Below are 25491 nucleotides of genomic sequence, written 5' to 3'. Positions count from 1 at the left end.
CATTTATATTTCATTCATATAGGATGCATGGATTATAAATTGTTTATTCAGCTGAGTCTGTATTTATAGCACTGATACGACTGGAGCGTGTCACTTCATCATGTCACTTACTATGAAGCCAGCATGGCAGGCCACGCTCGTTCGTATTGATTCGCAGGCTTGACTGCGACACCCAGCGCTTGTGCCGCAGTCATAGGCCAGTGTGGGTCACGCATGAGCGCCCGTGCGAGGAACACAATATCTGCCTTCCCATCTTTTAGGTAGGACTCAATCTGTACTGGATCAACAAGCAGGCCAACAGTGCCAATGGCAAGGTTGGGATAAGCTTTCTTGAGTGCTTCTCCGAATTGAACCTAGGCAGCCGTTCAATATTACAAGAATAACACTGGATAAATATCAAGATACGCACCTGATACCCATGTCCAAGCGAAATTCGTTGCTTCACCCAATTACCTCCGGAGCTGGCGTCAACGAGATCAACCCCGAGTTTCTCCATCTCCCCTACAAATACCTTGCTCTGCTCGATCCCCCATTGCCTCCAGTTTCCACTATCATCCATCTCTGGGCCTTCTGCCCAGTCAGTTGCACTGATCCTCACGAAAAGGGGTTTCTCTGCCCAAGCTTCTCGAGCGCGCTCAATGACACGCAGAGGAAAGCGTAAACGATTGGCCAGAGACCCGCCATACCCATCCGCACGTGCGTTAGATAAGGGCGAAAGGAAGTTGTGGAAAAGGTATCCATGAGCAGCGTGTAATTCAATGAAGTCGACTAACGAAAGTTAAGCTGAAGTGATCACGATATAGGCTTGGCATAAGTTACGCACAGCCAATTGCTTTACAACGCTCAATTGCTGCAATAAAAGCATCCTCGACACGTTGCATCTCTACTTCAGTCATTGCTTTGGGATGAGGGTAATTGTCTGCGAACGAGATTTCACTCGGCCCATAGACTGAGGAAGGGCGCTAGCCGTGAGCCAGAAGACGGATATTCTAGTAGTATCAAAACTTACTTTTATCCGCAAAACCTCCTTCATCCTCTTGTATCACATATGTATCGGCTTTGTATGTTCCAGCAGCATTTGCATATACCCATGGTGGAAGCGTCGAGGCTTTGCGTCCTCCGTGAGCTAGCTGTATACCTATCTTAGTTCCTTGTGAATGAACGAAATTGACTATGCGTTTCAAGGGAGCTATTTGACTATCTTCCCAAAGCCCCTAAAAGAGGTTGAGCTCTGTAACACTGCAACAAAATATAATATATAGACTCACTGCGTCTTGGGCGGATAAACGGCCTTCTGGGACAACCGCAGTGGCTTCGACAGTGATAGCACCTGATCCACGCGTAGCAAATCCCTGCAAATAATGAGTTATGACGCTTGTGATCTCCAGTGCGCTTTAACTTACTCCAAGGTGGACTAAGTGCCAATCAGTCGCATGACCGTTATCTGAGCTATACTGGCACATTGCGGACTGGAACACAAGATGACTATAGGCACAGACATATGAACACATGCACGATACTGACAACAAATATCCTGTTCTTGAATGTCACATTCTTGATTGTGAGAGGTTGGAATAAGACAGGTAAAGTTTCGTTGGAAGGAAAAACGTCCTGCAGAAGTGAAGATAATAATTGATAGGACAGCGATTACATTATGACTTGAATGAAACACTTACTGTATTCCTGTATGCTGTGCCGATCTCTGGCTCGTTCAATGGGAAGTAGCCATCTACTCCAGGAGCTGCTGTGTTCAAGTTGGGCATTGAATTGACTGCAACAAGGTGAATGTGTGATTTGGGATAAGTCAATTTCTAGTTTACCTTTACTTATAAAGTCAGATCATTGCCTGATTGGTGATTATTTGCGTAGTAAGCTATTCTTGACTGTGGGGATTATGATGTAGTAAGCAGCGTTCTCAGTCAGCATAGGCTTGCTGTATAATTTCTTTTTGGAGGTATCATGGTATCTTTTACTTTCGGATTGGTAATGTGTGTGCTTTACTATGAATTGTGTGACATCGGCATAAATAAAGTCGAGGCGGCCGAGGGATTCCTCTACACAGAGAAGGTAAAGCCATTTTTCAGGCTGTAAGCCCTGAAAGAGCCGCATTAGCAAAAGGGGTTATTTCCGTGATAAGATCAAGAAGATTTCTTACTAATGCGAGTGCAAATGCATGACTTTTTATTGACTGGATGGTGCCATCAGATTCGCGGAGATGAAACTGAACCAAGTGGGTAGGCTGACATCACTCTAGGACTGTGTCACAATCAGCGTCCCCTTCAAGCTCTCACCTCTGCCCCTGAGACAACCACCGTATCATGCCCCGAACAAGTGCTGTAACCAAAATATTTCTCAGTTACCTTCGGGAGCTTGAGCCCAACGCTGAATACACCGTGCACCTGCCAACCATCAAATCCTCTTCAGGAAAAACGTATTTTGCGAAGGTGGGATCTCGCAGTGACAAGGACCAGTTCGTGGGAGAAGCAGAGTCACTCAAGGCCATTAACATCGCAGCCCCAGGATTAGCACCCCAACTCTTGGCATCTGGAGTGACAGATAGAAATGAAGATGATATATCGTCAGGCGAACCATATTTCCTCTCCGAATACAGGGACTTCACACATCTCACGGATAAAGCAGGGGAGATATTGGGTAAGAGAATGGCAACAGAGCTACATGCGCACAAGAGCAAGAATGGCTTCGGCTTCGAGGTACCGACCTATTGCGGTGCGACAAGGCAAGAAAACGGCTGGTACGAAAGGTGGGAGGAGTGCTACAGTGCAATGATCGGCAATCTTTTATCGAAGTTGAAGGGTCAAGGCAGGTATGCAGATTTATGTCAAAAAGGAGATCAAGTGAGAGAGAGGTGAGTTTAGAGGTGCCGATGAAGAGAAGTACACTCATGATGTCAAGAGTAATTCCATACCTGCTCAAATCACTGGTTAGAGTCGAGCCAGTTTTGTTACATGGCGATTTATGGGTTCGTCTAACATAGTCTTCGTTTACGCACTGATATCCATATGAGCTGTTCCAGAGTGGCAATACGGGTACAGACAGATCAAATGGCCAGCCTGTAATATTCGACCCTTCATCATACTACGGGCACAATGAAGCAGAGTTAGTACAAATTTTCCACGAAAGTTATACATGTGCCAATGCTCACCTACGCCTGCGCTCGCAGTCTTGCTATAGCACGTATATTCGGAGGAATACCAAAAAGTTTCTTTACTACCTATCATTCTCACTTACCCAAATCAGAGCCGGTGGATCAGTATGAACTGAGGGCAGACTTGTATGAATTGTACCACTATTTGAATCATACGGTTCTATTCGGGGTGAGTGAAGGAAGACTATCTCGTGAGGATAACATTGATTAGTCAACGACAGAGTTCTTACGCTGGAAGCGCGCATCAAAAGATGGATAGATTGCTGAGAGAATGCCCAGAGAGCAGAATAGAATAGAAGTTTTTCTGATACATTTGTATGTCCAGTGTCCGAGAAATTCAATGTGTGTGTTCACAGAGATTTCCTGTCAAACATGGCGGTGCGGAGTTTGAAGTATAGCGCGGGCCACAATAATGCCACAATCCACAACAAGGATCAACAAAGCTCACTAACTGAGCTTGCTCATTGACCGCGACGACGAACTCGACGCCTGTCTTGTTCTCCTCACTGCTCTCTACGCTGTGTTTATCCATCGCTTCAATTAAGCAGCTCTTTTAACCTGAATCACAGTCTCTGCGCCTTTTAGCCTTCGAGCTCAGCATGAGTCAAGGTATCTATTAAACAATTGTTTTGACTGACTGTTTCTAAAGCTCTTTACTTGAGATTTTGACCTTTCCCAGCAACCTACGTATTCATACGATGACCCCACTTATGGAATGGAGGAAGATGAGGACGAGTATGAAGAGATAACACAGGAGGATTGCTGGACAGTTATTTCCAGTTTCTTCGAACAAAAAGGTCTTGTCCGGCAGCAGCTCGACTCCTTCGATGAATTCGTACAGAATACCATGCAGGAGCTCGTGGACGAGAACGCAGATCTTATCCTCGATCAGGCCGACCAACATACCGGACACGAATCAGACATGACGCGGCGCTATGAAATTAAATTTGGTCAAATCTACCTCTCGCGTCCAACCGTGACGGAGGCAGATGGGTCTGTCGTGCCAGTTTTCCCTCAGGAGGCTAGGTTGAGGAACCTTACTTATTCTGCTCCGTTGTACATCGAGATGAAGAAAAGGGTTCTGATTGGGCATTCGGACCCCAATGGTGGGCAAGGAGACATCTTGTGGGATGCTGAGCATGAAGAGTCACCGGAAGACACCACAAAAGTATGGATCGGCAAGGTACGTAATAAAGTGCAGAGTCATGTTTGGCAGCATGTAAATGATTCTGCAGGTCCCTATCATGCTTAGGTCGACTTTTTGTATCCTTCGTGGGCTGCAAGATCAGGACTTATATGATCTGAATGAATGTCCGTACGACTCTGGAGGATATTTTATCATCAATGGGTCTGAAAAGGTGCTCATTGCTCAAGAGCGAATGGCCACCAACCATGTCTATGTGTTTGCCAAGGCGCAGCCATCTCCAATCAATTTCCTGGCTGAAATTCGTAGCGCCGTAGAGAAGGGTGGAAAAACTATCAGTCAGTTCCAGGTCAAAATGTTCCACAGGAACCAAGAACGATCGGTTAGTACTTTGACCATTCTTCCTGATTTGACGCTCACATCGAAGACCCAATTAGCTTGGCAATGTTATGAAGGCTACGATACCATATATCAAAGTCGATATTCCAATATGGGTTGTTTTCCGTGCCCTCGGCGTGATATCTGATCGTGATATCCTCGAACACATATGCTACGACATGCAAGACGCCCAAATGCTCGAGATGTTGAAGCCTTGTATTGATGATGGTTTCGTCATTCAAGACCGTGAGGTTGCCCTCGATTTCATTGGTAACCGTGGAACGACAACCGGTCTTTCTCGCGAGCGACGTATTCGTTATGCTCAAGAAATTCTACAGAAAGAGATGTTGCCCCACGTGTCAATGGCTGAAGGATCAGAGTCGAAGAAAGCGTATTTCTTTGGATATATGATTCATCGTCTGTTATTGGCAGCTTTAGAGAGACGAGAGTTGGATGATCGTGATCATTTCGGGAAAAAACGATTGGATCTCGCAGGTCCTTTGCTTGCCAACCTTTTCCGTATGTTGTTCAGGAAGTTGACGAGGGATGTCTATCGATATTTGCAGAAGGTACAAGCTCCCATCCTTGTTCACCAACAATACTTAAGTTCTGTGTAGTGTGTTGAAACCCACAAGGAATTCAATCTCTCGCTAGCGGTTAAGCATCAGACCATTACCAACGGTTTGAAGTATTCGCTTGCAACTGGGAACTGGGGTGATCAAAAGAAGTCGATGTCCTCAAAGGCTGGAGTATCGCAGGTGCTGAACAGGTATACATACGCTTCAACGCTTTCTCACTTACGTCGGTGTAACACTCCCCTTGGACGAGAAGGAAAGATCGCCAAACCTCGTCAACTGCACAATACCCATTGGGGTATGGTTTGTCCTGCTGAGACACCCGAAGGACAAGCTTGTGGTCTCGTAAAGAATTTGGCTCTTATGTCCTGTATCTCTGTCGGTTCCTACTCTGCCCCTGTCATCGAGTTTTTGGAAGAATGGGGTCTGGAATCACTGGAAGAAAATGCTCACTCGTCGACGCCTTGCACAAAAGTGTTCGTGAATGGTGTTTGGATGGGTGTTCACCGTGATCCTGCCAACCTTGTCAAAACAATCAAAAAGCTTCGTCGGAAAGACGACATCAGCCCTGAAGTCTCTGTTGTTCGTGATATCCGCGAGAGAGAATTACGACTTTACACCGACGCCGGTCGTGTCTGTCGTCCTCTTTTCATTGTCGAAAATCAACAGCTTGCGTTGCAGAAAAAGCACATCAAGTGGTTGAATCAGGGTTACCGAGATGATGATGGCGAGGAGTATAAATGGGAGCATTTGGTGAAAAGTGGAATCATTGAACTTTTGGATGCTGAAGAAGAAGAGACGGTCATGATCTCGATGACCCCAGAGGATCTGGAGAACTCGAGATTGCAGTCGGCAGGAATTGACCCTCACACAAATGATGGTGACTATGATCCTGCGGCTAGGCTGAAGGCAGGCAATAATTCGCACACATGGACACATTGTGAGATTCACCCAAGCATGATTCTTGGTGTATGCGCTAGTATTATTCCTTTCCCCGATCATAACCAGGTATGTCGATAAACTATTTCTATATTGCGCGCTGTTGACCTTTCAATAGTCTCCTCGTAATACTTACCAATCAGCCATGGGAAAACAAGCCATGGGTATCTACCTAACCAATTTCCTCGTTCGGATGGACACGATGGCAAATATTCTATACTACCCACAGAAGCCTCTGGCTACCACTCGTTCGATGGAATACCTGAAATTCCGAGAATTGCCTGCCGGTCAAAATGCAATCGTCGCAATCTTGTGTTACAGTGGATATAACCAGGAAGATTCCGTCATCATGAACCAAAGCTCAATAGATCGTGGTCTTTTCCGGAGTATATATTACCGGAGCTACATGGATCTCGAGAAAAAGAGCGGTGTACAACAGCTTGAAGAATTCGAGAAACCTACTCGGGATAACACGCTGAGAATGAAACATGGGACGTACGACAAACTCGAAGACGATGGTTTGATCGCACCTGGTACCGGAGTATCTGGAGAAGACATCATCATTGGAAAGACAGCGCCAATCCCTCCAGACAGCGAAGAATTGGGACAACGGACGCGGACCCATACTAGACGGGATGTGTCTACACCTCTCAAAAGTACCGAGAATGGTATCGTCGACCAGGTCCTAATTACCACGAATTCGGAAGGACAGAAGTTCGTTAAAATTCGTGTGCGTTCGACCCGTATACCGCAGATTGGTGACAAGTTTGCCTCTCGCCATGGACAGAAAGGTACAATTGGTATCACTTATCGTCAGGAAGATATGCCTTTTACCGCAGAGGGTATTGTTCCGGATATTGTCATTAACCCCCATGCTATTCCATCTCGGATGACAATCGGTCACTTGGTCGAATGTCTTCTCTCCAAGGTTGCAACTTTGATCGGTAATGAAGGTGATGCAACGCCGTTCACCGATTTGACTGTTGAGTCGGTATCGACGTTCCTACGTCAGAAGGGCTACCAGTCGCGTGGTTTGGAAGTCATGTACCATGGTCATACTGGGCGAAAGCTACAAGCTCAAGTTTACCTTGGTCCTACATACTATCAACGCTTGAAACACATGGTGGATGACAAAATCCACTCTCGTGCGAGAGGTCCTGTACAAATTCTAACCAGACAGCCGGTGGAGGGTAGGAGTCGTGACGGTGGTCTTCGTTTCGGAGAGATGGAACGTGATTGTATGATCTCACATGGTGTGGCTGGATTCTTGAAGGAGCGCTTGTTCGAGGCTAGTGATGCGTATCGACTGCATGTGTGCGATATGTAAGTGGTGTCCCTATCTTGACTGATTTATCTTCTTACTGTAACATTCAGCTGTGGTTTAACTGCCATCGCCAATCTGGTAAGTTTAAATGTATATCACTATACTTCACGCTGACCTTTATTGTTTTACAGAAAAAGCAAAGTTTCGAGGTACGTTCTACTGTTTTTCCTATCCTAAATAGCATTCACTGAATCACCCCCTGCAGTGCCGTGCTTGCAAAAACAAGACAGCTTGTTCGCAGTTGTATATTCCATATGCTGCAAAGTTGTTGTTCCAGGTACTTGATATTATTATTTTGCCTCTAGCCGTTCATTAATGGCTTTTGCTCAGGAATTACAAAGCATGAACATTGCTGCTCGGTTATATACGGTGTCTACCGGTCGTGTCCGGGATGGGTCATAGGTTGATTTAATACAGCTCTAGCTGTTCCACTGAAGTCCATGTATTCTACATATAATGATTAACAGAGCTGTTTCAATAAGACAAATGGTAGCTGGGGTCAGACAGATCTCGATAACTAATTTACTCGTCTCTGTCCTTTTGCTGATGTGCGCTTGAATCTATAAGCCCCTCTCGCTCTTCCTCCACCCCGTCTTGACGGTCTGTCGATGATCTTATGCCCCCGCGACGTTTTTTAGCAGGAGTATCTGGCTCATCGTCGCTACCAGCATCCTCGTCACCGATCTCGAAGACTACGTGGTCCTCTGCGAGAGCCTCGGGTTCTCGCCTGTTAACGAGAGTGATTTCATCGTCATCGCGAGTTCGAGTTCGGCTTTCTAGGGCCTCTAGGTCATAATCTTCGGCGTCCTCGTCTTCTTGAGCGATCTCATCTGACATAGCCAGCGTAGCTATCGGAATTAGGTAAGTACGTACGCCTGGCCCAACTGGGGAAACGGTACTTATCTGCGGTTGTTGGCAGAAGGACGCCATAAGAAGGCGATAGCCCAGAACGCTACGAAATAGAGGATGGCAAGGTAACCATCAAGAAGCCACCATCGTATTTTCCACGATTTTGCTGCATAATCTGTCGATATATGCGTCAGAAAGCCGTGTTAAGAAAGTTACCGAGGAAGGATAAACTGACCTTCCGCAAGTCGATCTGAAAATGAAAAGGAAGATATGACAAGGAAGATTACAATGATAACAACGGCCGCTAATAGAATGAGGTGTAGGCGCTTGAACATGGTTAATTTGTATCTCTGTTTGCGGATAATTAATTGCTTGATCGTGGCTGCGGATATTTGGCTTCATCAGGCACTTGAACAACACCAGTTGTGTATAATTACCATTCAGAGAATACAGGATCCACATGAGGAAGCCACTCAGAGTGAATGCTAATGGAATCACGAACAGAAGCAGGATCAGTCCTGAAGCGGACTCGAGCTCGAGCTCAACGATGCCAACGGCGTACAGGACTATAGTCAAGATCAGTTGGAGCCACAACAAGGGAGTGAGAAAACCATACCTCCGAAGATAAAGTGGGCACCCGTAAGCAATTGGCATTTGAGCATAGTCCTGCCCAGGGAGTCCCGAACAACACTTAGTCCCAAAGATACTACTAGAAGCATGAAAAATGACAATGCATTCCTCCCAGCCTCCAAGATAGCAACTACAAAGAGGTCAAGCAGGTAACTTAAAAATTTAACCTAACACTTACCCACGAATAAGAAAACAGTTGAAGCTGTATTTTTTCCGTGTGCATTGAGATACCGGTAATAAACTGTCCCAGCAAAGATGATGAATGGCTTGAACTCAAAATACAACGATTTGCACTTACTCCAGTTAGCAGCCATCTCAATGACCAAAAACCCAACCAAGCTTGATAGGTAGTACTAGCACACGAAGAAAGTTCAGTTATGCTAAGATGAGATGAGAGGAACATGTACTGACTTGAATTGGAAGAAGTTCTGTAACGTGTCTGTAACATAACCAAGCCCACGCTGAGCCAACAACGGCATATGCGAGGAACATAAATAGATAAAACTGCGAGAAAATTCTGTAAGGATGATCAGAACATATTGGATCAGCGTGCTCACGTTGACTTTGGGATACTCTGTGGCTGGCAGCTTTCCTTGGAAAGTATTCTGGAAAATAACGACACCATTGTACGAAGGATGATAAGGAACGTCTGTAGAAGTTTGGCGAGAATTTGGTGATAAAATCGTCACTGGAACCATTGCTGGAAACTCGAGTTAACATCGCGAACACGTTACATCCTGTATAGACCCAACTTACCTACGCAGTAATAACCTGTACTGCGAACTTGATAATGGATTGGGTTCTGATAGGTAAGTATACCATCAGGGCTTGGATTAAGGGCACTGGATAGATTTGACTCTTGTCGAGAGATTTTGTCTCCACCGGACGACGTCAATCCTCTGGGACGCCAAGGCGATGTATAGTTATCAGCCGGTAGGGAAGGATTTCCCTCAGGGTCGTCCCAAAATCCAGAGGCGGTGCTGTCACCGGCGGTGCTTGAGCTATTAGACCCAAATGCCACCCTGGCAGACCAGAAACTTGTTTCATTGACTGATACTCCCTCCGGAAGGTCAAGAATGAATGTCCCTAGCTGAGAAGAGGTGCAGAAACCTCCTCTTACGGCGTTCGAGGTGCATACATACGTTTTCTGCTATGTGAGTGTTTTAGGAAATGGAATACGCTAAGGCGCAGCAGCGGACACCTTGGAAGAACGACTCACAGACAAAGACTCGTCAGACATTGAAGTAACTTTCCCCAGATACTGCATATCTTTCCACTCGTATATCACCATAGCCAGCTGACCCTGCGACGTACTACTGTCGAATGTAACTAGTTGTTTGTTGGCATGAGTTCAAGATATAGGTGTCATATCATGAAATGACATACCATTGATGAACGGTGTGCTCCCGCCCCACATCCCAGAGCACGCCTGGCGCGAGTAATCCGAATCTGAGAATGGGACCTCATACCCAGCAACACACGACAACCCCCACAGCAGCCAAAGCACCAGAAATGAGTGGCTGAAATAATGCATAACCAGAAAGCGTTTGTTTGCGTTTATTGTCCAACGGCCTCCAAGTATCCATGTCACAGTCACACCTGGTCACAGCCGACGTATACTGCGCGTCCACACCCTGAGGTTGTCCATTACCAGGATCACTGTCCAGCTCATATAGCTCCTCAAAGTCAAGACAAGCTCGCAACTCCCCACAGAGACGCAACAATTATGCTTGGCGAGGACGAAGATGTATTCGACAGCGTTACATGGGAGTCTCCCTCGGCTCCGTACGATGTCGATCACATCACCCCGCATACTGGACCGGGATTCAAACAAAGTACTGCTGGAGCTGACGAGGGTCATGGCCCACACGATCCCAAGTGGGAGGGGTACCTCATTACAGTAGTCAAAGATCCTGTCAAGGAACTGGCAGAAACAAAAGACGCTTATGTTTCTTACTTGGTCTCGGCTAAGGTCAGTATATCGAACCCGTTTCGTGCTAAGATTTATAGAAGGTGTAACCATCATACAGACGAATCTCCCTATTTTCTCTACTCCCAATCCTTCATCACGTCGACGGTTCCAGGACTTTGTCTTCCTTCGAGACCATCTTGTTAAGGATTTCCCAGCATGTGTAGTTCCCGCTTTACCCGATAAACATCGACTGGGTTTGTTCAAGGCTCATAATGGCCTTTGTATGATTAATGACTAGTAATTTAGAGTATATAACTGGTGACAGGTTTAGTCCAGAGTTTATGGAGAGACGGAGGCTCGAGTGAGCTATCATTTTTCTACATCGAGGATACCCCCTAATGTATTATTAGTCTTCATCGTTTCCTGCAACGCATTTCGTGGCATCCCACGCTTCAGAGAAGTACTCTTGTTCGTGCCTTCTTCGAGTCTACGGAATGGGTAAGTAAAAGTCTACAATATATGATGCATGATACGTTTGTAATAGTTTATAGCATGTTCACATGCATCAACACTTGGCGCATCCTCCAGGTCCTGAACCTACGCCAGGAATTATAGATAATATCTCAGACACTCTTCTTAATGCCTTCGCTCGTGTTCGTAAACCGGATGAGCGTTTCCTCGAGATGCGGGAAAATGTTGACAAATTTGAAGATGGCCTCGTCCTGTCTGAACGGGTTTGGAATCGCGTCCGGGGGAGAACGAACGGTAAGCCATTCTTACTTCTTTTCTCTTTTCTTCGTCTTCAGAATCTGAGGCTGAACGAGATGGCAACCCCGAATCTGGTGAAGATCTCACCGCGGACTACCATGATTTAGCTGTCGCAGTACAGGGCCTAGGATTTTTAGAATCGGGCATCACAGATCCTCTAAACCATTTCTCGAATACCTTGCTGGAGTTCTCTGCGCTCTTACGTCACAAGGTTTGTTTTTCTATCCTCCCATTAGATCTGTGTCACATCATTAATATGTTTCAACTAAATCTTCAACTTCTTGCCTACCTGCAGACGTCAACGACCACTGACCCCTTCCTCGTCCACCTGCATTCCCTTCTTACATATTCTCATGCCAACCGTGCTGTGTTGAAGTTGCGAGACCAAAAGCAGCTAGACTTTGAGGAATTATCAGATTACCTTTCAGGCGTGACTCTTGAACGGGATCGCCTTTCGGCAGTAATCAGTGGCCATGCAGGGAGTACGGGTTTAGGACTCAGTTCCTACTTGAAAGACAAAGTTGATGCCATTCGTGGGGCGGACGATGACAGGAGCAGGGTAGAGAAGATGCGAAAGCTGGACATAAAGATAAAAGAGGTATGGCCTATGGTCTCATCGTATGACTTATTGTTAATTATACAACTTCACCTACAGCTACAGGACGCGGTCACCACCGCTCACGAAACATCGGATGCTTTCAGCGACGAAACCCTTCGAGAGCAAACGGTATTTCAGTACGCTAAAGAAGCAGAAATGAAAGAGATGCTAGGCAATCTCGCTGATGGCGAGATTGAATTTTATCAAACAGTACGTATATGCTCTCTACTCTATAAAATCACTAATGATACTATGTTCTATAGGCCATGGAAGAGTGGGAGCGGATTATACCTATTATTCAGCGCATACGAGTGGACGTTTAGCATTCTCATAACTGACCTCTTATCTCACTTTACATACGAGCCTTCTTATTGACTCTCATTGTATTCTAGTTTTCTTGTCTACTTGGGGAACCCCAGATAGATTTAGTTTCCCGATAGTGCCGCCTAGGTCCATGATTGTTACTACACAATGTCCCAACAATTACCACCAAAACCACCGAGTCGGGTGAAAATTGCAAAAAAAAAAAAACAAAAAACAAAAAACAAAAAAAGTCCGACGATAACACAGATAAGTTAAGACGCCTTCTCTTTACCCTTCCCCTTATCTATGGCCTTACTGCCTTTGTTGTCCATTCTTCGAATTTTCTCCTCGGATTCTTGGACGGCCAGGGAGAGCTTGTCAAAATAGGCAAGTCCGTTAATGTGGGATTGCGGAGCGCTTTTATGCTACACTCACGTTGATAATACCCGTATCAACTGCCCTAAGTAGATGAAGTTCAGCATTTTCTGAAGCCCCAGACGTCGTATGTTGAATGTCTGCTGGTACCCACGGAGGAGGTTCCTATTAGTGAGGTTTTGTTTTGAGAAATACGCCTTGCATTTACAGAAATTAAATCTACCTTCTCGTGTATCTCTGTCGGCGTCTTGTCTTTAAGCTCTACGACGATCGCAAAGGAGGCATTGTCTGTAGAAGAATCACTCATGCAATAAACGCTGTGACTCTTCAAATGCGAGGCAAACATAAGAAACACAGACCATGTAATTCAAGCATCCCTAGCTGCGACTCCACCATATTCAGCTTGATGAGAAACGATCGGAAATATTGGCCAAGTTTTGCGGCAGACATGGCACCTTCGACACTTGGAATAGTGAATACGACGATCTGGGTCACCAATAAAATTCCCAAACCTCGTATCCTTGTCGAAGGCTTCCACATGGAGCATACTTCGCAAGGAAAAGATATATCTCTCGAGGGGAACTTGTTCTTGATCTTTAATGACAACTACTACTTTGTCAACATTTCCCTAAAAGGGGATAAGCACGATAGGGAAGGGGGTCAATAAGATGATACCGACAAAAATGAGCTCTTCGCCGACCGCTTTGACGGCACCGGAGATATACTCATTCAAAGCAGGATGTCGAGACTGAAAGACAGGGGTGTCGTATTTTTTTCGGCGCACGAACAAATCAGCTGGATAAATCTGCCGGACGTAGAGTATGGAATGTATAGCGACTTCCACTGTATCCCTCACTTTCAGCATGTGCGTACATAACATGATAACAAAGTCACCCACCGAACTCGAGCATTCCATTCACGGTTTCTAGTAATAATATTGATTAGTTAAATTAGTTAGGTGGCTTTACGGTAGGAATGTCAACAGGACTTACGATTGAATGTAAGTGACGTATCTAGTTCCGCCATTCCATGTACTGTTGATGAAAAAGTGTTTACCAACCGTTATGTGTTCTATCGTTCTATCTGAGTGTAGTACAATTGTTAGGCATAAACTGTGATGAAGACCTACTAATCCAATAATGAGGTCCGTTACATAGACTTAACAGGTCAAGCCCGATCGAAAACACATGAATAGAGAAACGGCCTGGCGTTCGGCTTATAAGCCTGAGAGCAAAATCAAGAAGATCAAAAACACTGAGAAAAAAAATATTTTTCCCATTAGCCGACTTGAACGACTGACCTCGTCATTACTAGTGACGCGCTCTACCAACTGAGCTAAACGGGACTTGTTGTGTCGTATGCTATTGAATTATATGACACCCATAGACGCTATTCACATAATGTCCCAGTCAACTACTTGGAGACGATGATTCTGCGAGAACGGCTACAGACCGCTATCTGCATCAATCATAGCTTGTTGAAAGCAAATAAGTCTCTGATAAGTCACTTCATTGTGACTCATATAAAGTTCCAGTTAAGATATGGCACTTCGTAACCGACGCTGTGCTCGACAGCGAGGTCCTATCCATATAACAAACCAGATTATAGGACCAACGGCGAGACTGATACACCCGAACAGAACATAGGTCCACCCCATTCCGATTGCGGTTAAAGCTAGGTCGATGGTTGATACGACAGCCGCACCCAATGAACACCGGACCAAGTTGTTCTGCGCAAAGTCAAGATGACATAAATTCGAATGGTCGTGTAGTCACTCACGCATGCAGTGACTGATGAGCTTTGCGTTGGTAACAAGTCCACCAGGAGTGTTTGAACCGTATTCATCACAGATATCATGGTATAACCAACTGTGTGATAGTAGTTGTTAGAAACCACTCACACGTTACGAACTAAAATGACCCACGAATGATCTGTAGTATCAAAGGTCCAGCTAAGTTGACCCTCTCTTGTAGACACCATCCATAACCAATTGTGCAAGCAGCGAAGATAACAAGATATATGGGAATCGTCCTCAGTCTTGCCATCTCGATTGGGAAATGTTCGTCCATAGTAACGTCTTCTGGGTTGATGCGGTGTTCTGGGTCGGCTTCAGCTTTACGAATCATCTGGTTTTTCATTGATTTATAGTCTCGGTCTAAAAATCTTCCCATAAAAATGCTGCCAAACATCATGCCACCTCCAATTGCTAGGAAGCATAAACCGACGTCAGTTTCGGTGAGGAACGGATATGCCTGTACGAAAAGCGAGGATATCGAAGTCGTTATACCATAGAAAACTGCATAAATTACGCCGTTGAAAAATAAAAGAGCAGCAACGTCTGGATATGTGAAAATACGGAGAGGGTTGGTGAGTGGCTGCGGTGACGGTCTTCCCGCGGAGTAGTTTATCCGTCCACGACCAACGATAGGTATCAGTGGACGATATATACGTGACGGAACTACGCTGCCATCGCCGACTAGCCTACGCAATGTTTCGGGTAGAATTCTGGAAGGAATGAAAAACAAAATCAGGATCCAGATCGTATAACAGAAGAAGGAAAAATGTACGCTATCATGAAGGCAAGACACACGGCTGTCGATATACAAAGGAACCAGAATATTGATCTGAAAGTATTCTCAGCAAGTTTTACTGCAGCCTTCTAAAGCATGCTTACCTCCATCCCAATGAACCAGCCAAAGCACCCCCGATGACAGGACCAATGGACGGGCCCACCTGCAATGTTGTCAGTACAATAGCACCATATCAATGAAATATGTAACTTTCCATAGGGCCCATGCTATACAATCCAAAGAAGCCACCTCGTTCAGAGCGAGTAGCAATATCACCGATTACACCGGCACCTATAGGAAACTTATTAGGACGAGAGATATATTATGTACGGATAATACCTAGAGCAACAGTACTAGCAGATCCCGCAGATTGAAGACACCGGAGGAGCATCAGTAACCAATAATCAGAGGTAGGCACTAGCGCGAGACCAACGCAAGCCAGACACAGTACGAAAAGACAGACAAGGAATATAGGCCTTCTGCCCAGTCTATCTGCCATCGTTCCCCAGAACATGGGCGCTGTGCAATAGATAAATAAGATGGCCGGTTAGCGGGAAATATTTTCTAAATTTTACAGTCTAACTTACAGACGCCCTGAAGTACCAAGTAGACAGTGACGGTTAAATTGATAAGCTCAATGGACTTGTGAAACGCGGTTGCGATGGTTGGAATGGCAGGAAAGTAGATATTAGATGTAAGCGGACTATTAGATACGGTAAATGGTTAGGGATGATTATCTGAAGCAAGGTCCCAGGCAAAAAAATGCTACGAACCTAAAGAGACCTGCCACTGAAGCAATAGAGACTATGATCCACTTCTCGCTATGTGTGTAAATACTATATGGTTTTTCTACAGCAATTTCTCCTTTGATACCTTTCTCTTGAACGGCTGTGATCTCATGTTCGGGTTGTCCTGGCGCAGAAGCATTGTTCAAGTCAGCGACGACTGACTCTGGGCGATCCCGAGCTTGAGTAGTCATTTCGTTGCAGACAAGGGGAGGGGAGGGAGGACAGCTCAAGCTATGCTCAACATGTGTTGCCCGTTTATACTTCAGAGTCCAGGAGTCATATACCACGCGAGTGATAAACCGTGATCTTGCATTTCTATTTATATCTTTTTTTTTGCCGTGCCGGACTCGTCATTGAAGATTGATGACTAATTGTGACGGCATGCCATCTGATTAAAAGCCATCTTCGTCTGGGCTATTTCAGACATGAACAGTCTTTCGAATCGACAGAACGCGAAGCTTGATTAAATATACAAGTACCAGTCTACATTGGCTATGAAGGCAAAGGTTTATAGAGATACAAAAACGAGCAGAACGTAAACATACACGTAACACAACTGGCACGATCAAAGGCATCATCATGATATAGAGATACAAAAACGAGCAGAACGTGGACATACACGTAACACAACGGGCACCAAAGGCATCATCATGATATATAGGTGGGAAGAACATCATGCACTGATGTTAAAGGGCCCGAGTATTGAGTCACGAAATCTTCGAAGCAGTTGTGCCTTTCTTTGAAAAAGGATTCGACAACGTTATCTGACTTAAGTTGCTCCACCTGCAAGAATTGACTTCTGTTATTGCCTATCGATGGTGCAACTGGAGTGCACATACCTGAGCTCGAGTAACAGTAAATAGTGATTGAGGCAAACGTTCCAACATTGACCCCTGCAGCATACCCACGCCAAAGGGAATCGATATAATGGGACGCCTTCGGCGCGTGTACTGTAGTACGAGGTTCATGATTTCTCGATATGTAAAAACTGAAAGAAGGCACGCTCAGAGAACGATGGGACACCCGAAAATCTTATTATTCACCTTCAGGTCCTCCGGCCTCCAATATCTTGCCGGCGACATGTTCTTTGATCATTGTACTGTCCCTCGAAATAATTTCGACCGCACGAGCTAAATCACCAACATAGTCCGGCTGGAAACGAGACGTGCCACCTCCGAAGACAGGTAAAAATGGCAGAAGCTGAGATAACCGGGCAAATCTCTGTAGTGACGGGAACAAAATTAGAGTATTAGAATACTTCGAAGGTCAATGACCAACATATGATACCTACTCACAGTAAAGAACGAATCCCCAGGGCCAAAGACGAGACTCGGTCTTATGATCGTTGCATCGGGGCAAGCCTCGAACACAACCTCTTCACCTAGAGCCTTAGTCCTAACATACGGGATATGGCTGGCCTTATCGGCTCCTATGGCGCTGAAGTGCACAAGTTTGGCATTGGCACGCCTCGCAGCGTTGGCAATATTTTCTGCGCCTCTCCACTGAATGCGTTCAAAGTCTTCAGGAGTTCCATTCATAATACCAACCAATGAGACGACCACATTGGCACCGTGGAAAGCAGCATCCAAAGTCTGAGGTTTAGTTATATCCACAGCTTGTGGGGGAAGGAGACGACGGTGATCTATGACTGTTTCGAGAGCAGCATGAACGGTTTGAGGATGGCGAGAGGATAGTTGTACTAGGCGGTTGGGGAAATTCGATCCTTGAGCTGCAGCTATGGTCTTCGCGATGTGGGACCCTATGCGAAAAATGCTAAGTGACAGATCCTGAAAGGGGAAGGGAAAGCAAAAATAATTTTAGCGGGGAACAAACCTAGGAAGCCCGCGCCGCAAACAACCACTCTAATGTTTTGAGACATGAACACAAACAGACTCGCAGAAAGGCTACGCTGCAACACTCTAGCTATATGACTACAAATTTACAGAAAGGTATTAAACCAGAATATAGGCGTGGAATAAACAATGGGCGAGGCAGGTGAGTAGAGAGCGGGGAACTCCTCGCATGACGTAAACACGGTAAATGGGTACATACATGCCTTCCTTTCCTGGACATCAATGTTTGCGGTAGAGTCGGAAGCAAACTTACCGTGCTCGGCTGAGCGATCCAGACTACAACTTGGGTTCTGGCTGCAGGGAAATCGAGCAGGCGACATCTCACCCAATTTTATATCAAAATATTATTCTCCTCACTGTTATTGAGGCTGGAAACAAAGCTAGATATAAGGAAATAAGAGGGAAAAGAACCGTCCCAAAAATGTCAGTAAATACTTCGCCGGATCAGACTTCACCAGACACGCCATTCATCCAAGAATGGTGGGAAGGCTGTGGGAGTCGAAAAAAATGGCGTTTGAGCGCTGGGCCCATCTATGCAAGACAGATGGTAACGGAGGTATCTGAGCGGACTTCTCTGCAAAACTAAAATAATATTTGGGCAAAGCGAAGACACGTTTAGCGCAAGTTGCAGGTTACAATCGAAGTGGACCGACCTGGAGCAGCGCTATGACTTGTCTGATTCATGCCAGGAAGAGATAGAGGTGGTAGGGGATCATCTATAACTCTGAACGCGAGACAAGGCACTTCTGAGACATGATTCTTCTGGGAGTCATGCCTATCAGATTAAACTGGAAACCGATATTGGGGACTATTGGGAATGATGATAGGATGCGGATCATTGTTAAAAATAGTAGGTAACGTGAAAATCCTGAATACAGAGGCCCAACAAGTATTTGTTGGAAGAAATGAGAAAGGGGATGACGGTAAAGAGGAAGTCGCGTGACGGAGTGACTGGTCCATAACGGAGCTTCCTTCCTCCCTTCCTCATGCCACAACATGAGGCTGGGCATTCAAAATGCCTTCAAACCAACCAATCTAGATCATTGAAATTTTGGTCAGTACTCATGAGACACAAGAAAGTCCAGGATATTCTAGAGCAAGAGATACTAACGATTGCCTCGGACAGATACAACGAGCCGAATTATAGAGGGAGGAGATTTCCAAAACTCCATGGTGCTGGTATCCTACATTTACGGTTATTATCGTGTGCGCTGGCTTCTTCTCGTACTTATGCGCTGACCGACGAGGATATCAAGTTCGACATCGCCACTCTTGCACAAGATCCGAGACTGATTTCCCTCGGGTTAGTAGGCACATAAGCTACTCGTTCTGGATGTCAACAAAGAGACTAATCAAGTGGATTGATGGCTTAACCTTGGCTCCTTCAACAGAGTTGATTAGTTTTAAAGTAAGTCACAGCATTCCCTTGAGTTATTCTTGGTATACTGGTAGGCTATAATGTTTTCTTCATCGTGCCAGTAGCACCAATACTTTTGCGATTTTTTTGCATTCGTCTAGCATCCTGAATATGCCTTGTGGATAATGCTGTATAATCTATTCATCCATCAATGCGAGGTCATGTCGAAAAACATAGGGTAAGTACATACTCGGTATGTTCATATGATAAACGTGACACATATTGATGTATGTCACAGGGTGTCACACGCTATGGGGGTATGATTGTGACAAAAAAAACAAACACTAGTAGGCTTTGGCTTACACCTTCAGGATCCGTCCAGTCATTGAACTGCACAGGATTCTGCTCGTTAACACCGAAAGGAGCTGTGGAGTGTTTCTGATATTTCATTTCTCCGAACAAGATGTGAATGCCCCTTTGAATCGGATGGCCAAGTGCCACAAGAATTGGCAGTGTACACTGAATGCGGAGACTTGAAAAAAGTGCAACCAAAGCCTTCATATAACCCCTTATTTCCCTTTCTCCAATGGTATGTCGAGGACAGCCGGGCTGGGATTTGGGGCGTTGATAACATGCAATGGCATCCTCCACCCGCTGGACCGGTGCATGGCTCTGCCCATGCTTAGACTGGCCTGAGCGAATTGTTTATAATGCAGCTGATTGTAGCCCTCTGGTTCTAGATGTCGTACTCTCCACGACTCCATTCCTGGAAGAGCAAGCTGATAGCGCTCGGAATCAAATGGCATTTGCGGAGCCTGGAGTTGCTAAAGCCAAAAAAGCGGATTAAAAATCCGGGGAACTATGCTGCCGCGGTCTTGCAATGTGGCGACATGCTTTTCGGCTCCTTAGGACAACGTACATAAAGCCCATGAGTCCTACCTTTCTCCTCGTTCCTATCTCCCCTTTCCCTCTTCCTAACCTCCTCTCTTTATCTTACCTTGCTTTCTAAATGCCTTCTGCCACCGAATATCCCTGTCCTTCCTTTGAATTTGCGCTCTCTCAGGCAAATTATACTCTCAAGCTCCCCAACTACCGTTCTTCGCACCTCGGAAGATACCACCCTTATGGCAAGAGACAGCCGAAAGGAGGTTTTGAAGACCTCATGGTAAGCTACCGAAGATGCTTCGGCCTTTTCTACCAATTTCACGTCTGGCGTTTCCTTGAAGGAAACTGTCGATGATGATCGCAGTTGGAACTACGACAATTTCTCATCCCCGAGGTTCCCTCTGGTATCGACAGTGTTCCAGCTTGCCATGAGGCACTTACTTATAGCTACTATAGTCTGTGGTATTGGAAGAAAACGAAGACGTCGCTAGCCTCCATGTCGTTGTTCCTGCCATGGAGGGTAGGCGTGCTGATATTGCAAGACGTATCGGCCCCGTCGAATTGATCATTGTAAGTGCTCTATGATTCCTCCACTGAGTGCTATCTGGACGCTAACGGATTAATACCAGGACTTTGCTCTGGCCATGCGGCGCCAGTTTGAAAAAACGCGAGCCCGTAACTGTTGTTTAGTGTCTAGCGCTCAGAAGTGAGGCGCATAGTACGAACAGTTGTTTCGATCTAGTGCATAGACAATTTGATTGCGTCTGGTTGTAAATCGAGCCTGATGGGATAATCAAGTTTTTTCTAGCTGTGTTAATTGTGTCTGATCTTCACTAGCCCATCATTCTCAGTCTGGCGTCTGTCGGCCGGTTTCGTTTCAAATACTCAGCCTTAGGCGGTGCAGCTAAGCGTTTAAAAGGCTTCGCCACTGATCTTTTGTCAGCCTATATACCCTCCATATCTTAGTCTCGCTTTCTGTTATTCTTCCTTCTCTCGCATTCGATCTGGCGTCGATGTCTTTCAAACACCATGTTCATTTTCCTGTCCATCTAGCCTCGCCTCCAGTTGACCGTCTTAGACAGGTGAGTAACATTTGATCCACCTTGATGTCCGAAACACAATCATATCCCTTCAGTTTACTAATTGTTCTCAGGCGGATCTTACCTATCCCAAGGTCGCCCAATCGAAAGGGCTTTGCCAGGATAGGCGGTCTTCCTACGATCTGTACTGGCAATGGGACAAGCTTTCTACGGTGTCGGCCACCCTACGCTCGGATGCATTGACTGATGACCCCTTGAATCAATTGTCACCTCGGGCTGCTGCTATGGTGAGTCAAAAATGAACCAACACAACCGACGATCATTGACTGACCCCTGAAATTCTTTCATTAGCTTCTCTTTGAAACACCGTCCAGTTGCATACTGCTCAGCAATGCATCCGATGAGGTTTATTCTATCGTTGGTCTCACGAGCCCCACAGTTCCTTCCCGCGCTGCCCCTCGGTTTGCACACGGTATGCAGACGCACAGAGTGTCGTTAGGTCATATTGGGCCGTACGACTCCCAGCTATCTTCCCAATCGCTCCGTACTACTCCCGCGACTGGGTTACAGGAAGTATCAAAACACCGTAACTCTGAAATCTTCCAGGGTGCTCGATACGTCACCTGCCAATAATGCATAATGACTGACGCTGGTTACTATCCTGTATATATACTTACGCTATTTGAGCTTGTCTTGCTTGTTTTACGACACAGGATCGATGATTATGAACTTGATAGTTGCATACTTTACAACGTAGCACAATAATTAAAATGAATTGAACGTTTGCTGTCTGTTTTACAAGCATTACATCGAAAATGCAAAATGTATACATCGAATCCAACTGAGAACTCCAGATAAGAAAGGAAAGGTGCGATATCATTCTCTAGTCCATATCAGCAACCAATCCTCCTCTTCCTCTTCTTATTCTGTCTTCCAAGCCCCCAACACCTCCAAATACCTTCTTCTGCTCATGGCTCAAAAATCCGCCCATGCCTTTTGATTTGGCCCTAGCACGCTCTTCAGCCTCCATCTCAGCCTTTTCCTTCTCGAGCATTGCATTCAATCGCTGCTGACGCTCAGCAGTCATACTCGTTGCGCCGGATTGCATAGCAGCCAGGCGGGCGGCTCGTTCTTCGGCAGCATTGTTCTGCTGCTTTGACACCGACTGAGTAGATCTAGAAGCAGGAGGTGGAGATCGGCTTAATCGAGAGCGCTTTCCTCGAGGACTTGGAGGGGTATAGCTGCGTCTCCGTTTTCTGTCATCTTCTGCAAAACGCCTCGGAGGCTCTTTTCGCCGGTCGTCAATGGGACCATTATCGTCCGACTCGTCCGACCTTGGCCAAACTTTAACCCGTCCACCGGGTTGGCCTCGGCTCATATCGTCTCTGGCGCGATAGCGTGAATCAGGAGTGCGACTGCGGCTTCTTAGTCTCGCTCTAGAATCATCCTGACTGTACCTTCGATCATCATAGCGTGGGTGTGATGGAGGTGAACGAGAGCGACGATAGTAAGGACTCCGTGAACGCCTTGAGCGATCATATCGGTCATATGAAGGCGAACGACGGCGATATCCATCCACAGGACTGAGCGTTCGTGATCTTGATCTTTCCCTACCACGCACTTCCAAATCTCTATCTTTTTTCTTGTCCTTTTTCTTCTCTTGCTTGTCTCGCTTCTTATCCTTCTTATCCTTCTTTGGCTTGATTCCATTGCGCTGCTGCATCTCTCGGAGGCGCAGAGGGTTGGCCATCAATGCTTCATACGCTGCTTGTTCTTGCTTTTTGATAGCAAGAAGAGGATCTTCCCGAATCTTAGCTGCAATATCGCGAGTATTGTTGGCATTCTGTACAGCGATAAAGCTTTTGTGTGCAGCACCAAGCTATATGGCAACATGAAATTAGAATAAGAACTAAAAGAACTTAGTATGGGCGTACCTTTGCATTCTCATCGGCGGTCAAAATCTTGTCAACACGCTTCTTCCCTAGCAAATAATCCTCTAGCTCATTTGCATTTTGGCTGCTCCCCGTAGCTGGAGTAGTATACATCCATTCTAGCTTCTCTGTTCTCTTCTTCCCCGTTTGTTCCTCCTGCAGTCGCTGCAGCTCTTGTAGCTGCCTTTCCTCCTCCTTTTCCTTGCGCAATTGATCGAGTTTCTTTTTCTCTTCAAGCTGTGGGTAGTGTCAATCAGCAAAGTCAAAGGTAGGTCATATAGAGTATTTCGTACAGCTTTCTTTTCTTCCAGCCAAACCCGCTCCTGATTCTTCAACAAGAGCGGATGCCAGGACTTTTTCATGTTCAAGTCTCCACCACCCATCTTGATATGCTTTTACAGGGTATGTGATATAAAAAATGTTTGGGTTGATGCAAAGAAAATAGGACAGGAGTTATCGTGTCCAGCGTTGAGACGAGACGAAGGAGAGAGAGCCACAGGCAACAACGTTTATCTCTGTTTGTTCCGCATTATTCTGCGCCACAGTCATTGCCCTTCGGCGCAATGGGCAGCATTGGTAGTATGTATAACGTATTTATACGTGCGCAGCCTTTTCAGCGCGACGACGACGGACAGTATGCCAGAACCACCAGAATACCATGATTCTGTCGAAACAGATCGTCTAACGGACGAGGAAAATGTACCAGTGCAGCCAATGTTTGCTTTCTTTGTATGACTTGAACTTGCAGATTTCTGATACTTTTGTACAGGACTACACGCTCGATATATGCTCTAACACGGAGCGAAATAACCAAAGGAATTGCCAATCGTTTCGTGCACTCGCGGATTTACATATTTCTATACCTTGGCATGGCTGCACTATCAGTGACCACAGTCGTGCTCAGTCTCTCCGACGGATGCCCAGGGTTACCATTCTATATCTTGGAAATAATAATTAACACGTCTATGATACTTGAAGTTGGAGTGAGATTCGTTGCTTTCGGAAGGGTGAGCGCATTCATGCACTGGTCTGACAAGGTCTGCCACATTCAATATTCACCATGTGCATCAGCAATTCTGGAAATCACCATTTAACGTATTCGACTTGATCCTTACCCTCTTTTGTGCCTTGACACTGTTGGTGTTGGCGTTTGCGGGGTGTGGCACGACGAGCAAGGAGGAGGAAATATTGGATACCCTGCTACTTGTGGCCCGTAACGTGCTGCAGTTTGGGCGTCTAGCCGCTGTGATGCGACAGTCAGTATAGCCTTTCATAGCCTCCTCATCTCGCATAATATTGACGAAATGACTTCAGATCAGGACAGTCCATATTTACGCGGCCAAAGCCTATTGATATTTCTGCAGTACGGAGAGCAGGATACAATAGTCTTGACATAGACCTGGAGGATGAAGAGTTAGACGCGGAGCTCGGGAGACCACTTGTGCGAGACACTGTTGTGTTTGATGCGCAAGACGAACACGGGCTTACACCTCACAGTGCGCCGATGACGGACATGCCCCGAGCTGCGCAGGCCCTGGACGACCGGGATGAAGAGGATGTGTGGGCCGAGTTGGGTTGATCGATATACAACCATCATCATTTCATTTCATGCTTTCCCATCTGGCAGTTTCGTAATATATGCTACGGAGGGAGCTTCGTCACGGAGCTTCAGCGACTCCTTCAAATAATAATGATATCTGTCACCGTGCCTCTTCGACTATAGGATGCAGTATTTCGAAAGTGATGCCAAGTGTGGGTTTAGTCAGCTACGAGGATGCTGGGAGCTTGAGGTTTTATTCATCTGTCTCAATGTTTCGTTGCTGAGCGAAATGTTTTTTATTGCTAAGATACAGCACCGCTATTGTGGTCGCGACGTGAGGGATATACATCCGTGGACACCTGGCGTACTTATTTTGTTGATATGACGCAGTGCGGCAGGTGCTACAAACTTACTTGTTAGCGGTGGGAAAGCTTCCGGTTTCCCAATGCCAATCCCGATGGATCAAGTCGGCCAAGCTGCGCTTGATGTTGAAGATAAACTTCGTGCTATTTCAGCTAAGTAGATCCTATGAAAGAGTAACGCTGAGGACAGTTGACTTTTTTTTT

The 25491-nt window shown here is 45.9% G+C and overlaps 11 protein-coding genes across 11 annotated transcripts; 7 read left to right on the top strand and 4 right to left on the bottom strand.

Annotated features, from left to right (window-relative positions):
• Positions 1–26: 26 nt before the first annotated feature.
• Positions 27–1801, bottom strand: SERLADRAFT_359217 (uncharacterized protein; the record flags this gene model as incomplete). The annotated part of the gene is made up of 8 exons (XM_007313005.1): positions 27–353; positions 410–768; positions 824–949; positions 1010–1214; positions 1269–1352; positions 1404–1469; positions 1525–1611; positions 1677–1801. 8 exons carry the CDS (start codon positions 1761–1763, stop codon positions 111–113), a joined length of 1257 nt encoding a protein of 418 aa, XP_007313067.1.
• Positions 1802–2272: 471 nt separating this feature from the next.
• On the top strand, positions 2273–3524 carry SERLADRAFT_455949 (uncharacterized protein; the record flags this gene model as incomplete). The annotated part of the gene is made up of 5 exons (XM_007313004.1): positions 2273–2866; positions 2914–2980; positions 3035–3117; positions 3182–3335; positions 3388–3524. The coding sequence occupies 5 exons, from the start codon at positions 2319–2321 to the stop codon at positions 3460–3462; spliced, it is 927 nt and encodes a 308-aa protein (XP_007313066.1).
• Positions 3525–3881: 357 nt separating this feature from the next.
• SERLADRAFT_491686 (DNA-directed RNA polymerase II, subunit 2) lies at positions 3882–8013 on the top strand (the record flags this gene model as incomplete). The annotated part of the gene is made up of 9 exons (XM_007313109.1): positions 3882–4349; positions 4402–4692; positions 4748–5257; positions 5306–6271; positions 6321–7525; positions 7577–7604; positions 7658–7675; positions 7732–7803; positions 7857–8013. The coding sequence occupies 9 exons, from the start codon at positions 3882–3884 to the stop codon at positions 7926–7928; spliced, it is 3630 nt and encodes a 1209-aa protein (XP_007313171.1).
• A 2623-nt stretch (positions 8014–10636) lies between these two features.
• ATG24 (uncharacterized protein) lies at positions 10637–12801 on the top strand (the record flags this gene model as incomplete). Its single annotated transcript, XM_007313003.1, has 9 exons — positions 10637–10977; positions 11036–11171; positions 11224–11278; positions 11328–11415; positions 11469–11682; positions 11742–11896; positions 11981–12283; positions 12341–12493; positions 12547–12801. 9 exons carry the CDS (start codon positions 10732–10734, stop codon positions 12604–12606), a joined length of 1410 nt encoding a protein of 469 aa, XP_007313065.1.
• A 57-nt stretch (positions 12802–12858) lies between these two features.
• SERLADRAFT_432835 (uncharacterized protein) lies at positions 12859–13987 on the bottom strand (the record flags this gene model as incomplete). Its single annotated transcript, XM_007313002.1, has 8 exons — positions 12859–12960; positions 13022–13126; positions 13185–13249; positions 13321–13424; positions 13474–13589; positions 13641–13804; positions 13860–13886; positions 13954–13987. 8 exons carry the CDS (start codon positions 13985–13987, stop codon positions 12859–12861), a joined length of 717 nt encoding a protein of 238 aa, XP_007313064.1.
• A 161-nt stretch (positions 13988–14148) lies between these two features.
• On the bottom strand, positions 14149–16510 carry SERLADRAFT_412607 (uncharacterized protein; the record flags this gene model as incomplete). The annotated part of the gene is made up of 11 exons (XM_007313001.1): positions 14149–14185; positions 14262–14322; positions 14560–14690; positions 14741–14829; positions 14886–15466; positions 15529–15585; positions 15636–15694; positions 15746–15822; positions 15871–16050; positions 16119–16234; positions 16305–16510. Coding segments are annotated over 11 exons (1593 nt in total), but the record flags the coding sequence as incomplete, so codon positions are not given.
• Positions 16511–16967: 457 nt separating this feature from the next.
• SERLADRAFT_364924 (uncharacterized protein) lies at positions 16968–18198 on the bottom strand (the record flags this gene model as incomplete). The annotated part of the gene is made up of 5 exons (XM_007313000.1): positions 16968–17102; positions 17159–17307; positions 17363–17540; positions 17615–18078; positions 18153–18198. The coding sequence occupies 5 exons, from the start codon at positions 18196–18198 to the stop codon at positions 16968–16970; spliced, it is 972 nt and encodes a 323-aa protein (XP_007313062.1).
• A 790-nt stretch (positions 18199–18988) lies between these two features.
• On the top strand, positions 18989–19838 carry SERLADRAFT_376937 (uncharacterized protein; the record flags this gene model as incomplete). Its single annotated transcript, XM_007312999.1, has 4 exons — positions 18989–19207; positions 19284–19492; positions 19547–19726; positions 19780–19838. The coding sequence occupies 2 exons, from the start codon at positions 19188–19190 to the stop codon at positions 19489–19491; spliced, it is 228 nt and encodes a 75-aa protein (XP_007313061.1).
• Positions 19839–20419: 581 nt separating this feature from the next.
• SERLADRAFT_455937 (uncharacterized protein) lies at positions 20420–21228 on the top strand (the record flags this gene model as incomplete). Its single annotated transcript, XM_007312998.1, has 4 exons — positions 20420–20694; positions 20756–20818; positions 20871–20984; positions 21044–21228. The coding sequence occupies 4 exons, from the start codon at positions 20539–20541 to the stop codon at positions 21122–21124; spliced, it is 414 nt and encodes a 137-aa protein (XP_007313060.1).
• A 2722-nt stretch (positions 21229–23950) lies between these two features.
• SERLADRAFT_376925 (uncharacterized protein) lies at positions 23951–24775 on the top strand (the record flags this gene model as incomplete). The annotated part of the gene is made up of 4 exons (XM_007312997.1): positions 23951–24101; positions 24155–24392; positions 24457–24641; positions 24700–24775. Coding segments are annotated over 4 exons (542 nt in total), but the record flags the coding sequence as incomplete, so codon positions are not given.
• Positions 24776–25194: 419 nt separating this feature from the next.
• SERLADRAFT_376922 (uncharacterized protein) lies at positions 25195–25480 on the top strand (the record flags this gene model as incomplete). The annotated part of the gene is made up of 2 exons (XM_007312996.1): positions 25195–25284; positions 25339–25480. Coding segments are annotated over 2 exons (176 nt in total), but the record flags the coding sequence as incomplete, so codon positions are not given.
• Positions 25481–25491: the final 11 nt, after the last annotated feature.

This window comes from Serpula lacrymans (assembly GCF_000218685.1).
Source record: "Serpula lacrymans var. lacrymans S7.9 unplaced genomic scaffold SERLAscaffold_1, whole genome shotgun sequence".
NCBI classification, from domain to species: Eukaryota; Fungi; Basidiomycota; class Agaricomycetes; order Boletales; family Serpulaceae; genus Serpula; species Serpula lacrymans.
This window is presented reverse-complemented; position numbering and strand designations above follow the sequence as displayed.